The sequence below is a fragment of the Stenella coeruleoalba genome, assembly GCF_951394435.1.
Source record: "Stenella coeruleoalba genome assembly, chromosome: 16".
Lineage (NCBI taxonomy): Eukaryota > Metazoa > Chordata > Mammalia > Artiodactyla > Delphinidae > Stenella > Stenella coeruleoalba.
In genome coordinates this window covers 47040694-47055440 of record NC_137162.1, presented here as the reverse complement: position 1 = coordinate 47055440, position 14747 = coordinate 47040694, and the positions used below count along the sequence as shown (strand labels likewise).

At 42.9% G+C, this 14747-nt stretch overlaps 2 protein-coding genes and 1 long non-coding RNA gene across 12 annotated transcripts in view; 2 read left to right on the top strand and 1 right to left on the bottom strand.

Annotated features, from left to right (window-relative positions):
* The window catches only part of MAPK8 (mitogen-activated protein kinase 8), a 102965-nt gene extending 102306 nt beyond the window's left edge, over positions 1-659 (top strand). For 3 of the 4 annotated variants that reach the window (XM_079900089.1, XM_079900088.1, XM_079900091.1), the window contains one exon: positions 500-659. In XM_079900089.1, the coding sequence (XP_079756215.1) occupies positions 500-645 (146 nt within the window). In that variant the 3' untranslated portion in view covers positions 646-659. Of the gene's footprint in view, positions 1-494 lie in introns of all 4 variants that reach the window. The other variant, XM_079900090.1, reaches the window with a different exon arrangement.
* A 78-nt stretch (positions 660-737) lies between these two features.
* On the top strand, positions 738-10774 carry LOC307175685. Its single transcript, XR_013824416.1, has 4 exons — positions 738-5790; positions 7878-8044; positions 8384-8460; positions 9946-10774. It is a non-coding gene; the product is annotated as an uncharacterized lncRNA (long non-coding RNA).
* A 135-nt stretch (positions 10775-10909) lies between these two features.
* ARHGAP22 (Rho GTPase activating protein 22) overlaps positions 10910-14747 on the bottom strand; it is a 208971-nt gene continuing 205133 nt past the window's right edge. For 6 of the 7 annotated variants that reach the window (XM_079901039.1, XM_079901035.1, XM_079901041.1 and 3 more), the window contains one exon: positions 10910-13453. In XM_079901039.1, coding sequence (XP_079757165.1) covers positions 13225-13453 — 229 coding nt within the window. In that variant the 3' untranslated portion in view covers positions 10910-13224. The remainder of the gene's footprint in view (positions 13454-14747) is intronic. The other variant, XM_079901044.1, reaches the window with a different exon arrangement.

Sequence of the window (14747 nt, the reverse complement as noted above, 5' to 3'; positions counted from 1 at the left end):
ATTCTCTTTTTAGTTTTTTGAGGAACCTCCATACTGTTTTCCACAGTGGCTGCACCAATTTACATTTATTAGGGCAGTGTTTTTAACTCTTTGAGTCATACATTCCTTTGAGATCCTCTCTCCAACAAAATGCAATGCAGACAGTTTTGCATGTATTATTAAGTGTTATTCACACACAGTCTGAAGCCAATTCATGAGTCTTGCCGTAGGACCATTTCTAACTATAGCTTGGACTTAATAATTCTTGTCCTGAACTGAAAATGAAAAACAAATTAGTAGAAAGGACAGGTTACCAGACGTTTTCAGAATTCTTACCTCGTAGCTAGCAGTGAAAAGTGTTTGTTAGTGTTGTGTTGAATATCACTTGTGATTATTTTTAGTGAGCCTTTTAAAACCAAAAGAAAAATTATTGACCACTAGAGGTGGTCAGTACAGTACAAGTAACTCGGTCTGCAACTCTGTCTGCAACTGATTTGCTGTTTTGTTTCTCATAGCACAGGTGCAGCAGTGATCAATGGCTCTCAGCATCCATCGTCATCATCGTCTGTCAATGATGTGTCTTCAATGTCAACAGATCCGACTTTGGCCTCGGATACAGACAGCAGTCTAGAAGCATCAGCTGGACCTCTGGGCTGCTGTAGATGACTACTTGGGCCTTGTGGGGGTGGGAGGGATGGGGAGTTGTTTAGTCATTGATAGAACTACTTTGAAAACAATTCAGTGGTCTTATTTTTGAGTGATTTTTCAAAAACATAGAATTCATTTTGTAGTAAAGTAGTTTTTTTCTTAATTTCAAGTGATGTAATTTAAAACTTAAGTTGTGTTTTAAAACAGCAACAAAACTGTATTTTTGCTGTAATTAACTGTATAATGTAAACCTAATTATTTTATCATGGTTTAAAATTTTTGCATATTTGCTTTATCTTATGCTGCTGATTTTTTTTTTTACTGAATTTGTAAGATTTTGTTTATCAAAGCAACTATTATGTGGTGACTTGCCTATATCATGAATTATTTAAGATTTTTATAGTTTTTTTTATTAGAATTTATTCAGATGTTTTGTTCATGATGCTATCCTTTAGGGTTATGTGCTTATCAATGAAATAACCCCGGAGGAGTGAGGGAGAATAACCTGTAGCCAGTTATATTCAGGAATAACTACTGTAAATGATGAACGTGTTAAAAAAAAACCTCCAATATTTGCTACTTGCCAATTCTAATTTAGTTACAACAATTGGTAGGTAATCCTACATGAATTTTGGCAAAAGCCCCATCATCTAAATGGTAGAATAACTCAGAGCATGTCTTTGAAGATGTTGGGCATCTACCACCACCCTCCTATCCCCCATCCTACCCACCAAAAGTAAGAGAATATGGTGTTTTCTGCAAATTTGTGGCATGCTCAAAGCTTATAATCACGTAAAGTCAAGAGGATGCTTCATGAATAATACATTTCAATGGAAATAAACAGATGGTTCACCTTTACTAGCTATGAGCCTGTTTTTATATACACTGAGTTAATCTACTCAGGCTGTAGGTCCCAGCAATGATTTAGAGTCTGGTCTTTCTCTTTCCTGCAGCCTCGGGCCCTTGGACCTATTTGGTTTCTAGAGTGTCAGTCAGTTGAGCACCAGTTCTCAGGGTGTTTCTGGCCATTTGATTCTACCTGTGGCATAATCATATTTATACTAGCTGTTGGGAGGTTCCAAAGCCTACTTAGATTTCTGTAGGTGATGTATAAAATGAGCAATATACCGTTCATCTGAAAATAGTAGCACACAGCCATATATAGGATATCATTTTCTAAGGACTGTTTCTTCACATTGAGTAGAGCAGGCATAATTGGTGGTTATTTAGTCTGAGTCTTTAATTTTTTTATACCTGATTTTCAATAAAACACACAATGTGGATGTTGAACAGTGTAAGAATGGTGCTGCTCCTGACAGTTGTATGTTAACTGTTTACATTTTATATCTGCAGAATTATTTCTCTATAACTGAATTTTTCTTAAGTAAAATGTCATTGAAGTCTCATTATATCTGAAATACGTTGTCTGTAATGCCCCAGGCACTTTTTGTTATTTTTGGAACAAGAGGCATTTCATGTAATGAACTGGGAAATGCATACTTAAGTAAGCTAAAGGTTCTAGGCAGAAAGCCCAATGGAATTAATGACCAGCAGGAGCAAGAACTGGTGCGGCTCAACGTGCAGCGTCTGAAAGTCCACTTGGCATGTTATTCATATATTCAGTGCAAAATTCGTTTTGAGTAAGGTATTTTAGGTCATTGTTAATGTGCAATATTTAGGATTAAAATACATTAATAGCCATTTTATATGCTTTGAAATAGTAAGTTTGTCTTTGATGGTTTAAAGTGATGATTTCTAGCCTCTTTTGAAGTTGGCAGCCTTTTTATTAATCCCTTTTCTACTGATATGACAGGGTGCATTAATTAGGCAAATTAAAGTTTTAAGACTATAACACCTTTTGAATTGTAGAAACAGGATTGGATTTACAATTTCAGAAGAAATTTGAGCATGAGTGTGTTCCTAGTTTTTATTAGTTCGACAGTTAACTAGCTTTATTTCTATAGGATAGATTATTTCACTATTGCACTTTAACAACTGACATGCTCTCAGAAGATTCCCTTATTTTCTGTTTCCTCGCTGATAAGCCATCTCTTGATACAGATTTTGGTTAAGCAAGGAAAACCAAGAGTTGTTACAGTATTGTTTGTTGTAAATGCCAGCTCCCACTTGCCAACCAGCATGTTTCAGTTGATCAGAGAAAATCAACTCTTACTAGTCATGTAGACTAAAATACTTGTTATATCCTGAAAACAAAGTCTAAGTGTTGCTTGTCCTGGGTTTTTAAAAATGCAATAGCTAAATACAACCTTCCCTCTTCTCTTAACTGTATTAAATTAAAAATGTGCTAGTTCTTTGTATTTTACTCTTGAACCTTTAAAAACATCTTAAACATTTTTTTAAAGAAATTACAAATAAGTTTTCTGTCAAGCAGTACTTACATAAAGCCACTTTGCTTATCTTATAACTTTGTTTTTTCAACTTTATATACTTAATATACCCATGGTCTTACTGTCAGAAAATTACTTTGACCAAGATATATTGTTTAACTTCATAAGTTAGGAAAGAGACAATAATTCTTTCTACATATTTCTTCCTGGTTACTGTTCTGTTACCCTCTAATATAAACTATTTGTTAAATGATTGTGTTGTTGGGATTGCTTAATTATAATAGACATAGACAAAGCATCTCAACTCTTCATACTGTTTGCTGAACAGTTCTCATTTTGTTAACACACCCTCGGCTGCTGATTGTTCCTGGTATGCACTCTTCCAAGTTGGTAAAGGTACAGTGCATTCACACCAGACTTCCTAAGAGAAATGCCAGCCTCTTAAGTGAAAAGGCTACCATACAAACCCCTTAACGATATCAAGAAGCTTGATTATATGTGAAGCAGCAGACTTTCTCATAAGCCCTTTCATTATTTTGTTCCATGCTAATCCTGCTGTGTTGTCTAAAAAGGTAAAGGTGAAGAGGACATGGATGATCTGATAGTGAAATCAGCAGCAGGCAAGTGAAGCCGTTTGGGGTTACAGATAAGACTTGGTATACAGTATCGGCCAGTATGTGCTACACTATGAAGATGTAACTACTCATTGTTGCCTAGGCACAAGCCTGTACAACATTTTGAGGTAAAAACATAGTCTATTTTCAAAAATACTGTTGTAGTTTGTTTGTGAGTGTTGTTCATTAGTCGCACATTAGCTGTAGAGTGAATGCATGATGCCCCATGACCCCAGTAAACTCTTAGCAGTAGAAAAACCAAACACTACTGTTCTGTCATTAGCAGACCTCTTAAATGTTGCCTCCGGATCCTTTACATTTTAGTGTACATTGTGTTTCTACTGATCTCTCTTAGGTTTTTCCCGAATCAGAGGAAACTAATTTTTCCTTAATAGCAAGCAAGATGAAGATGTATAAGGGCATTGAAGCAGAAATGTGTAGTTTGGGGTACGATTAGAAAACTGGTAAGGAAAACAAAAGTCCTAATTAATTTCAAACTAACTGCTCTTAGTTAAGTGCTCTTAAGGAGAGTCTAGTAAGAGTAACATTCTGGCCATTTCTAATTTAGATTCTCTTTGTTACTGAAACTTCTGAGAAATACTACCTGTGGATTAGTTTTGCACAATGTTTTTTTCTCACAATAACTTACAAATTAAACTAGGTTTTTATTGAACTACCTCACACTAATTTTCTATGCTTTCCCAAGTAAGCGGTTGCCCTTACTGTTAGATCTTCGCTGAGTGAATTATAAATGTGTGTTAAATACTTCATAGCCAGTGTCGACACAACACCAGTAAGTATGTAAAATATATACCTTGCATCGGTAAGAGAGACTCACCTGTAAAATCTTTCACTGTGTATCTTGGAGTATGGTGTTAGATGTGCTCGTTGGACGTAATTACTGTCTGTTTTTGTAAGTAGAAACCTGCTCGTGATATCAGTCCATTCTTTACATTTTACAAAAGGAATAAATCTTAGTAAATTTTACGAAGAAATAAATTACTTTTGTAGGCCCGATATTTGGTATATTTTTGAGAAGCTCTTAATCTTTTAGCTGAATGATGAAGTTAAACTGAACTAGCTGTCTACCTGGACTGTGACATCTATTTTCTCACTATAGTTTATCCTGTTCAACAGGTTTTGAAACCTGAAACCCAAGTATCATAATTGACATTTGCTTTTCTCCCTATATGATGCCATTCCTTCTTCATTTCCTCTCTCTTCCCTGTGTTCCATTCCCTCTCCTCTCCCCTCCTCTAGACAAAACAAATGGGGCACTTTGTAGGGAATGCTGAGATAATTATTGTGGTTTTTAATCATTCATGCCCTAGTCATTAAACATGCACCACTGGAATGTAAACAATGTTATCTAGTATGTTAATTGGTTATAATATTTTAAATAAAAAAGAAAAAAGTGATATGAAAATTATGAAATTAAGAGTTTTTCATTGAAAACAAAATATAAATTTTTGATAAAAAGTTTTTCTGGGCAATTTTAAGATTTCCTATGGATTGAGATCAAAGGGGTGCTAGGGCAGGTCTCTTAGATTTGGATTTTATACAAACTGTGAAGAGGCTAAACTATCACCCTGGTTTTCTCGTTTACCTACTCTTGCTTTTCTGGTGTTTGAACTTGCTAGAGAAACATTATTTTAAAAAGGGAATTTGCTTCAATGCCCTTAACCTATAGTTCTTTGTAACCATGTGAGAGAGCAGCCACCATGGCCACTTGACAAGAATAAGTATTTTAAAAGGATCTGTTGCAAAACAAACCAGGGATTTCAGCTCTGAGCGCATTTCCAGCTTTGCCATGCAGGTGTTCTCTTTGCCTACACTGGGCAGGCTGCTATGTGGGTGTCAGGGTCTGTCGCTGCATGTGCCCAGTCTCCATGTGGTGACACTCCTCCATCTTGCTCCACTCTTGCTCCAGATAACGCTCATATCCATGAGGGTCCCACCCCCCTCGCCTGCATTCATGCTTCCCTGCTCTGAGGAAAGGATAGCCTGGGCCAAGCTTCTGCCTGACCACTGCTGCTCCATCAGCTGATGTGATTGCCAGCCTGGTGCTCTCTGCCTCATCACAGTCAAGGAAGAGGCCTCCAGTGATAGACTGGGTGGCAAGAGCAGACATCTGTGTGGAGTGTTGAGTTAATTTAATTTCCACCCAGCCATAATACCCTAGTGACACCAAATAAAATGGAGTAAGTAATGCATTCTTGTTAATTGAGGTACTACATTTATTTTACTGTTGCTCCTCAAAAGGTCCATTGACTTTATGTGAATGAAAATTGATTTGTACTGGTTTTGTGGTTTGAAATTTTTTTATTTAGCTTTTATAGCTAATACACCAATATGTCTTTGGACTTCATTTGAAACTAAAAGATACTTCAAATATGCTCTGTAAAGTTAGACTTCTAACATATTTCATTTACAACATCCTGTTGTCTCTTTTCCTGCTTTGGTAGTTAGTAATATATTTCATTTAATTTCATCAATTAATGTGTGCATATATGTCTAAGACCCTATGTTAGAAGCTGGAAGTGAGGAGTGATCTAAAAATGGATGACACTCAGAGTCTAGGCAGTCTGATTGAAGTAAGTGTTGTGTGAGGAACAAAGACCATGCTGAAGGGACACAGGGAAGGACTGATGAGAGGAAATGAGGGTTTCGCAGAGGAGGCATATTTTTTAAGGCATTTTTGGAGAGGAAGGGTATTCCCAGGTAAAGAGAAAGGCAAGGAGTGAGGAATGGTCTGGCGGGGTGTGAATGTAAAGAGAGAATGTGATGGGAGATAAGACTGAAAAGTTGAAGATCAGAATTGAAACGTTTTGAAGAAATTGTCATCATTTTAAAGGCAGTAGGAACTACTGGTTTGTGAGAAAGAGGAGTTAATATGATCACACCTTTGTTTTATGAGGGTCACTGACAGTGGGATCAGGTCTGGTTAGACAAGGCATGGAGATTGGTGACTGGGAAGCCAGATACTTTGTTCATATTGAGAATGGAAAATTGGGGACTCAGATTGCCATAACTTAAGTGAAGTTGCCAAGATTAGCATTTGGGGCCAGTTGGTCGGCACACAAGAGATTGTGCAGGGAAAATATATTCAGTGTATTTTACAGTTTGTACATCACAGTTCATGACAGAACACACTTCAGGTATGGCATCCGCTTGCCACTTAGTATTTCAGGAGTGGAAGGAAAGGAAAGATTGCTCCCTAACTGCCTGTAGACCTCTCCAGTCTTGTAGTCCCTTTCCTCGTGAGGTCTGCGTCATCCCCTTGTGTGGTCTGTGCACCATTTTCACTAGTGTCCTTTTGTGGACAGAGGGAAAAGATAGGGGATTCCTGTTGGATGTAACATAAGTAAGACTGTTAGAGTTACCCGGACAGGTGGGGGCATAGTTGTGATTGCTGAGGATTGAGTGAGTAGTGAAGCAGTAGTAAAAACAGTACTTTCCAAAAGTTGGCAGGAAATATAAAGAATCATGACAATGTCTTGAGGGGTAGACTGAGGGGTCAGAACACGTTAAAAGGGAGAATTTAAAAGCACATGTGCCTCGATGAGACAAGGTCCTGGAGAGGGTGGGATCTACTGAATCCTGTGGATCCAGACTAGCCTGAGCTCCAGATGGAGAGAGTGGGTGATCTTGGACAAGTTTCAGCTTTGCTGAGCCTGGTGCTGCTGCATCTGTCACAGGATGGGAGATAGTCTGTCACAGGGCTGCTGAAATGATTTACTTCGTGTACTTTTATCAAAATAATTAGTGTAAAGCAAATATAATTGTTGACTTTAGCCTTGGAAAGGAATAGAAATGGTTTAAGATAATGGAGAAATGTTGCAGAGAAAGGGAGGAATTTTGTGTGGTCCCCCATCTGAGAACTTATATACATGCTGACCCCCAAGTCATCCTCGTCATCCCTAGTAGTCCCAATTTTCATGTGGTTGGTAAGAATAATTCTCACTTGAGAGACATGCCTCAAAATCAGTATTGAGGGTTGTTGCTGTTGTTTTTTCTGAGAAGTAGAATTAAACATTGTTTTGATTCTATTTCATATATCATTCCTGCCATTCAGCTCATTCCAGCTGAACCTCCTCCATGGCATATACTTTACATCTTTGTGCACATTACTCCCGCCATTTGCCCATTTGAAATCCTCATTGCTGAAGGCCCACGTTTGATAATTTCTCCTCTGATAAACTTTCTCTGCAAGGACTTTTTATTTCATGTCCCCATTGCATGTTTCCTTTAATTTATTCGTTCATGCACTCCCCATTTTGTTCCACAGAGAATACAAGACAACAGCGTGCTGTATGTCTTTTCCTTTTGTTCTGTGAGGGCATCCTGTGTGCTAATCTACTGATGCTTCGCCTTGGAATCCCTTGGATGGAAAAGCCTGTCTTACTCCTAGATCACGATGACTGGGAAGTAGGCATTCAATCAATATTGGTCTGGGTAAGCTAATGACTAGGACTATCTTCTATACCGTTTCTATCCTCTGAAATCCAGTATTCACTGCCTTCAAAATCTGGCATAAGGAAACTGCATACAGCACTATGAAATTAGTGTAGTAATGTGAGCATGTGCTCTGACACCAGATACCTAAAGTAGAATCCTGGCTTCACACTAGTTGCCTCACCTACAGCAAGTTGCCTAAACTCTTTATGGCTCTGTTTTCTCAGAAGGGTTTAGAGGGAGAAGGTGATTCTGATATAGAAATAGAACTATGAGGGGGATGGTTTTTCTACAAGCTTCCCAAGATGATTCTGATATGGCCCGTCCATTTGTTACCAGCTGCCTTGGAAAACTAAATACCAAATCCTCCACCGGGAGCAGCGACAAATGGGAGACAGCGTGCAGCAAAGAATGAGGTAGGTCATGCTCCAGGGTGTTAAGAAGGGAACTGGGAAGGTACCAGGAGACTGCTGATGGAGCCCAGAAAGGGAGGAGGAAGTGGAGGAGGGACAGACCATGCTGCCAAAGTGGTTATCATGCCCCCACCCTCCCTAAAACCCTTCAAGGACTCAATACCTAGCAGTGATGCCCCAAGTTTGTTGCACTGAACACTAGTTCTGTATTGAATTAGTAGCAATATTCTTGGAGAGCTTACTCTATGCCAGGCACTTAAGTGCTTTGACTGTATGAGCTCACAGTTTTTACAACAACTTTATGAGGTAAGAACTGTTACTCTCCCCTCCTATTATATGAGCAAACTGAGGCACAGAGATGCTGAGTAACTTGCTCAGGGCTACACAGCCAACAATGCAGTGGGGCTAGGATTTGAATCTGGGTAGTCTGCCTCCGTTTTCACTCTAACCACTGTGCTCTACTGCCTGAGAAATCATATGTGAATAAAGCGTTTTGTGTTCAAATAAATTTGGGGCTGCTAACTAAACGTAAGCATGTTCATCATTTTTCAGGACTTCTCAAAGAGTTCGGTATGCATTTCCATAAACCTACCTCAACTGTGTCCCCGTCCTCTATCTTCCTATCTCCTCTCTCCGAAGCCAACCCCTCCACTTTCCTTATCTTTTTTCAGACTTGCCTCTCCTCATTATTGCCTTTTCTTCCTCACCAGTCTCTCCCTCTCTGCTGGATCATTCTTGGCAGCATACAAGCATGCTCTAGTAATCCCCTTCTTTAAAAGCTCTCCCTTGCCCCCTCCACTTTACCACCCTATTTCTCTGCTCCCATTCACATCGGCACTTCTGGAAAGACTGGTCTGGGCACAGTGTCTTCCCTTCACCTCTCATTCAGTCTTCAGTCCATTACTGTCTAGCTTCTGGCCTGTCAACACTACTACACTTGGCCTGGACCACACCAGTAGTTCCCTGACTAAATGCCCTGCTGCTACTCCCTCCTGCCCCCAAATTCATCCACTGTCCACCAGGGGCCAAAGGAGTCTTGTTGAATGCAAGCCAATTCATGTCTGTTTATTTAAAGCACTTGAATGCCTTCCTATATCCCTTCAAATAAAAATAACTCTACCATGGGAGACAGGGCCCTACGCAGTCTGGCCCCTGCCTGATTCTAGCCCTGTCCATCTCCCACCATGCCAGCAAGGATGCTGGCACTCAGGTAACTTTTATAGCTCTTCTCCTTCTGTCTGCGGCTGTCTGGTTGCATGACTGCCCCTTCCTGTCCTTCAGTCTCAGTTCTGTCACAAAGGGACAGTGTCTCATGTGAGACAGCTCCCAGCTAAGTAGATATGACAGTTACTCCACCACTGCTGCTGCCACGTCTTGCTGTCCCTTTGTGATGGAACTATGTAGGATACTGGGAGAACTCTCCAGGGGGCTGGGGCCCTGCATCAAAAGGAGGGGGATATTGTTACTGACTCCATTTATTGCCCACAGATCACGGAGCCTGGTTATGTGGACTCCATTCTGAAGCCCGTTTACTGTGTGGAGTGAACACGGTTCATGCCTGGTCTGTTATTCCACCAGCCAGGTAAAACAAAGAATATCTCTCCCTCTGTTTTTCTGTCTCTGCCTCTCTTTCATACACACACATCCCTAAAACTGTATTCTAACTTCTTAAAAAAGGGACATTTGCCAGTCTTTTAAAATAAGCCAACTCCCTTTTTTACAGTATGAGACTTAAAATTTCCAGTTTTTCTTTAGAGTCAAACACAAATTTTAAAACACTTTTGAAGTAATTTGGGAGCAGAATCCTAGATTTTCAATTTTCCACTATTGCATGGTTGATTCATCCATAATTTGACAATTTTTAGTAAGTTGCCTTTACTGAGAGCATTCATGTAGGTTTTCAAAAAATTGATTCCTTGTCTTTTCACATTTATAATTCATTGGTTTACTTATTATTTTAAAATTTAAGGATTTATTGTTATTAACCCCTTAATTTCTAAACTCTGATTACAGAATTTAGTGACAGGCTTCAAGAGGTCTCTGAAAGCTGAATTTTTAGTATATGTGGTTATTTTTCTTCAGAGGGTCCATAGGCTTCATCAGATTCTCAAATGTATTTTTTTCATTGAAATACAATGTTATTTCAATTACTGCTGTACAGCAAAGTCAGTTGTGTATATATATATATATATACACACACACACACATACACATTCTTTTTTTATATTCTTTCCCATTATGGTTTATCATAGGATATTGAATATAGTTCCCTGTGCTAGACAGTAGGACCTTGTTGTTTATCCATTCTGTATGTAATAGTTTGCATCTGCTAATCCCAAACTCCCACTCCATCCCTCCCCCAACCCCCTCCCCCTTAGCAACCACCACTCTGTTCTCTATGTCTGTGATTCTGTTTCTGTTTCATAGACAGGTTCATTTGTGTCATATTTTAGATTCCATATGTGATATCATACATTTGTCTTTCTCTTTCTGACTTACTTCACTTAGTATGATAATCTCTAGTTGCATCGGCTTACTAAATATTAAATGATGTCATTACAATAGGTACAACTTGAATCCACAGGTTTGGGGACAGGTTCTGTAAATGCAACTCAACTGGGGAGAATGAAGCAGATGAGTACAGGGTACTGGGCCAGAGCCCCCCAGTCTCAGTGCTCAGCGTGCTTTACAGACAGAAGTCAGTACGTTTTACAGATAGAATGGAGGGTGCTGTTAAATGGAAATTGGAGGGCAGAACGTCAGCAGACGTTCATTGCCAACTAATTTTCAGAGAAAAATCACATTTGCAGGTCTTAGTTTTGCCAGCAGGTGGCAGATGCGGCTCGTGAGCTGGTTTGGGGCAAGGACTTGGCCAGAAGCTGAGCTTTGCCACTATTAATGGCTAAGAGAAGACAGCCTCCCTTTCATCATGTGAAACCCCTTTGGTCTTTTCTGCTCTTTTGATAGCCTGGCAGCATTTTCTCTCTAGGTCAAAGTCGGCAGAATTTCAGGGCTGTGGTGAGGGAACTCAGGACGATAAAATACACTGGTGTTCCCACCAATCTCCTCCTAGCCTCAGTTTCTCCTCTGAATGGGGAGCATGCAGCTAATTCCTTTGTTACTGAGTTGTTGTGAGGAATCAGTCACTTCGTACTATTTTCTTTCTCCTTGAACAGAGGAAGGCAATCTTTCACCTTCTGGGAAAGCTAGTCACCCAGCATCCAGTGCTGTGATGGCACTGGTCCTGGGAGCAGATGCAGGTAGTGCTCTCCACTCGTCCCACCCCTCAGAGCTCCGCAAGAGAACTCGGGCTGCTGATGCTGCTGAAGGCCCTCGGCAGCCACTTGTCCTCTTGGCTGGTGAGGCCAAAAGTGACGCAGCAGACCAGTCATTGGCCTGCCTCACCACTGTTAGAGTTACTAGTTGGCTAGGCCTGTAGGCTTGCACCTTAGAGTGCAGAGCCAGCACTTCTGGGAGCACTGAGACCCTGGCATTTAGAGAATTGCTATCACATGATAGTTTATACCTGACTCGAGGTAGATGGGTGGTTGGGCCTGAATGACTTCTCCAGAGACGATAGTCGGAAATTGGGGCACTCTGTTGACCCCACTCCGCTCAAAACCACTGCAGTTTACGGCTGGGGGTAGTGAGGGGTGATAGGTAAGGACACCATGAGCAGGAGCAAGTGGTGCTGGTGCTAGCACTGCCTGTGCCCCAGAGGCCAGTCCTCTCTGCTTAGAGGTGGCTTCTTTGGTGCCCCTGAAGGCCCATCCTGTGGAGCTCTGGCCCAGGCCTGGGCTGTGTGTGGCGGCAGCCACGGAAAGGTTTTCTTGAAGGATTTACCCCCGTGGAGCCTTGAAGTCTGAGGATGAACTGGAGGACGAAGGTAAGCAGGCAGGGAAGGGAGAGGGGTTAGCACCAGCTCGAGGGGAATTTGCAAGGGAGATGGGCACAGTCTGAGGCGTCTGTACCTGGAGGACAGAGAACAGGCACTACCTATCACCTTGGCTCACCTTTCCTTTAGAGGCACACCTTGTCACCCTGCACACTCCCGGGGTGCAGAAGCAGGGAGTGCAGCACCCTTGCTGAGCTCTGACTCACAGGCTCTGGCTTTGGAGCAGAGCTAGAGTCAAGGGAAGGAAAGCAGGTTACAGGGGAAGGCCTGAGAGGAATTCCAGGACAGACACAAGCTGCAGAGGCCCAGGTGGCCCAGAGAGGGAGCAAGCAGTGAGGTAAGCCATCCTGCCCAGAGCACAGAAGATGGAGCTGAGAGCACAGACATGTGGCTAAGTCCAGCTTCAATGACCATGGCAACAGCTCCTCTGGGACCTCTGCACCCCACTTCTGAAGGCCCCATGCCATTCCACCCATGGAACACCTTGAGGACTCCCAACCCTGCAAGAAACGGGAGAGGTCAGTTGGTACCCTCACTTTGCATGCCCATGAAGGAGTCAGGCATCCAGGCATCATGCTTTCAGGGCAGATTTAATAAAGAATGCAAAAAGGTCCTGGTGAGCTACTCAGATCCCAGGTGCCACCTGTTTTGGCAGCCACGGGACTGTCCCCCCTGATGCCTGCCATACCCTACTCAGTCAGAGCAGCATCCAGCTCCAGAGCAGGGCTCGGGCTCCCGACAGGGCATGTCAGGACTGCTCTCTCCAGCTGGCACCAGACCTCCTGGCACCACTGAGGCCCAGGGCCAAGCTGCAGAGGCTCTGGTTCCTCCCGAGGCAAGCTGAGCAGCAGCACAGAACTCTCCCCACTCCTTTACTTTGGTGCTCTGGCACCTTTTGCCCCAGCAGTCAGGCTTCCCAGGGTTGAAAAAAACTCCTCCATTTCCTTCTGCAGCAGCTGGTTCCTCTTCTCTGCGTCCTCCCGTGCCCGCTCTGAGTTCCTCAGCTTTATTTCCAGCATTGTGTACTTTTTCTTTTCCTGGTCTAGTTGTTCTTCTAGCTGTAACATTCGTTTCCTCAGGTCGGCACTACCTTCTTCGAGTCTTAAAATTCAAGAAGAAAGACATCATTTTAGACTTGGGCCTGCTGGGTTTGCCAAAGAAAACTCCATTGTCAGCAGACACTTGATGGGGCGAAGGAGCTGGTAAGGCCTGGGACCAGGGGAAGGATGTGTGCGGGCTCAGACCCGGGGCTGGGTGAGGCCACACGGACTGCATCTCCTCACCAGACCCTGGGGCTTTTCCCCAAGCCAGTTGGGCTTCATCCCCGAGACCCTCCCCCCTCAGCCTTTGGCACTAGAGGCCAGGGGCCTCCCTGAGTCCTCACTCAAATACGAAGACCACTTACCCTCCCCTCCCAGCCAGCTGTCCTGCTGAGGGATGGACTGCCATCTGGCAGAGAACAGGACTGAGCCCTGCACCCAGAGGGAAGCAGGAAACTGTCCTCACGTTTGCTCTTCTACGAGACCCCTTGAGCTTCAGGCAGAGACAGCAACTCACAGGAAACCCCATTCAGGTTGTCACTTCATCTTCCGTTCCCTCTCGGCCTTCACACCCGAGCCCAAATGTCTCAGCCTCTGGGAAGCTTCTCTTGATCCTCCCCAGCATATAACCCACATTACTGCTCCTTTTTGCTACCACAGAGCTACACCTCAGGCCTCTGTAGAGGTTAACACATCTGTCTTTTCAACCAGACGACCCACTCCTGTGAGACATGAGGGACTTGCTGCGCCTGGCTCTTAGGAACTGACCTGACTACAAGACACATGACTGTGGGCAGGACTCAAACTTCACTGAGCCCTGGTGTCTCACCCTGAAAATGCAGGGGACGGCCTTCCACCTATGCACTGTAGCTACGATGGACCAAGGAGACCACGTGTGCACAGCATACCACCTGGCACATGGTGTACCTGAAGCAAATATCCATTCCCTGCCCCATCCAGGATGAGGCCTGGGCCTTCACCCTCAACCACTGAACACAGAGCATGGAGAAGGGCTGAAGTCTGGAAGAAGAGAAGGATGCCCACTTTCACTACTTCGATATAGTACTGCAAGTCCTAGACACAGCAATCAGACAAGGAAAAGAAATAAAAGGTATTCACATTGGTAGAGAGGAGGTAAAGTTATTATTTGCAGATGACATGATACTATATATAGAAAACCCTAGGGCTTCCCCTGGTGGCGCAGTGGTTGAGAGTCCGCCTGCCGATGCAGGGGACACGGGTTCGTGCCCCAGTCCGGGAAAATCCCACATGCCGCAGACCGGCTGGGCCCGTGAGCCATGGCCGCTGAGCCTGCGCGTCCGGAGCCTGTGCTCCGCAACGGGAGAGGCCACAAC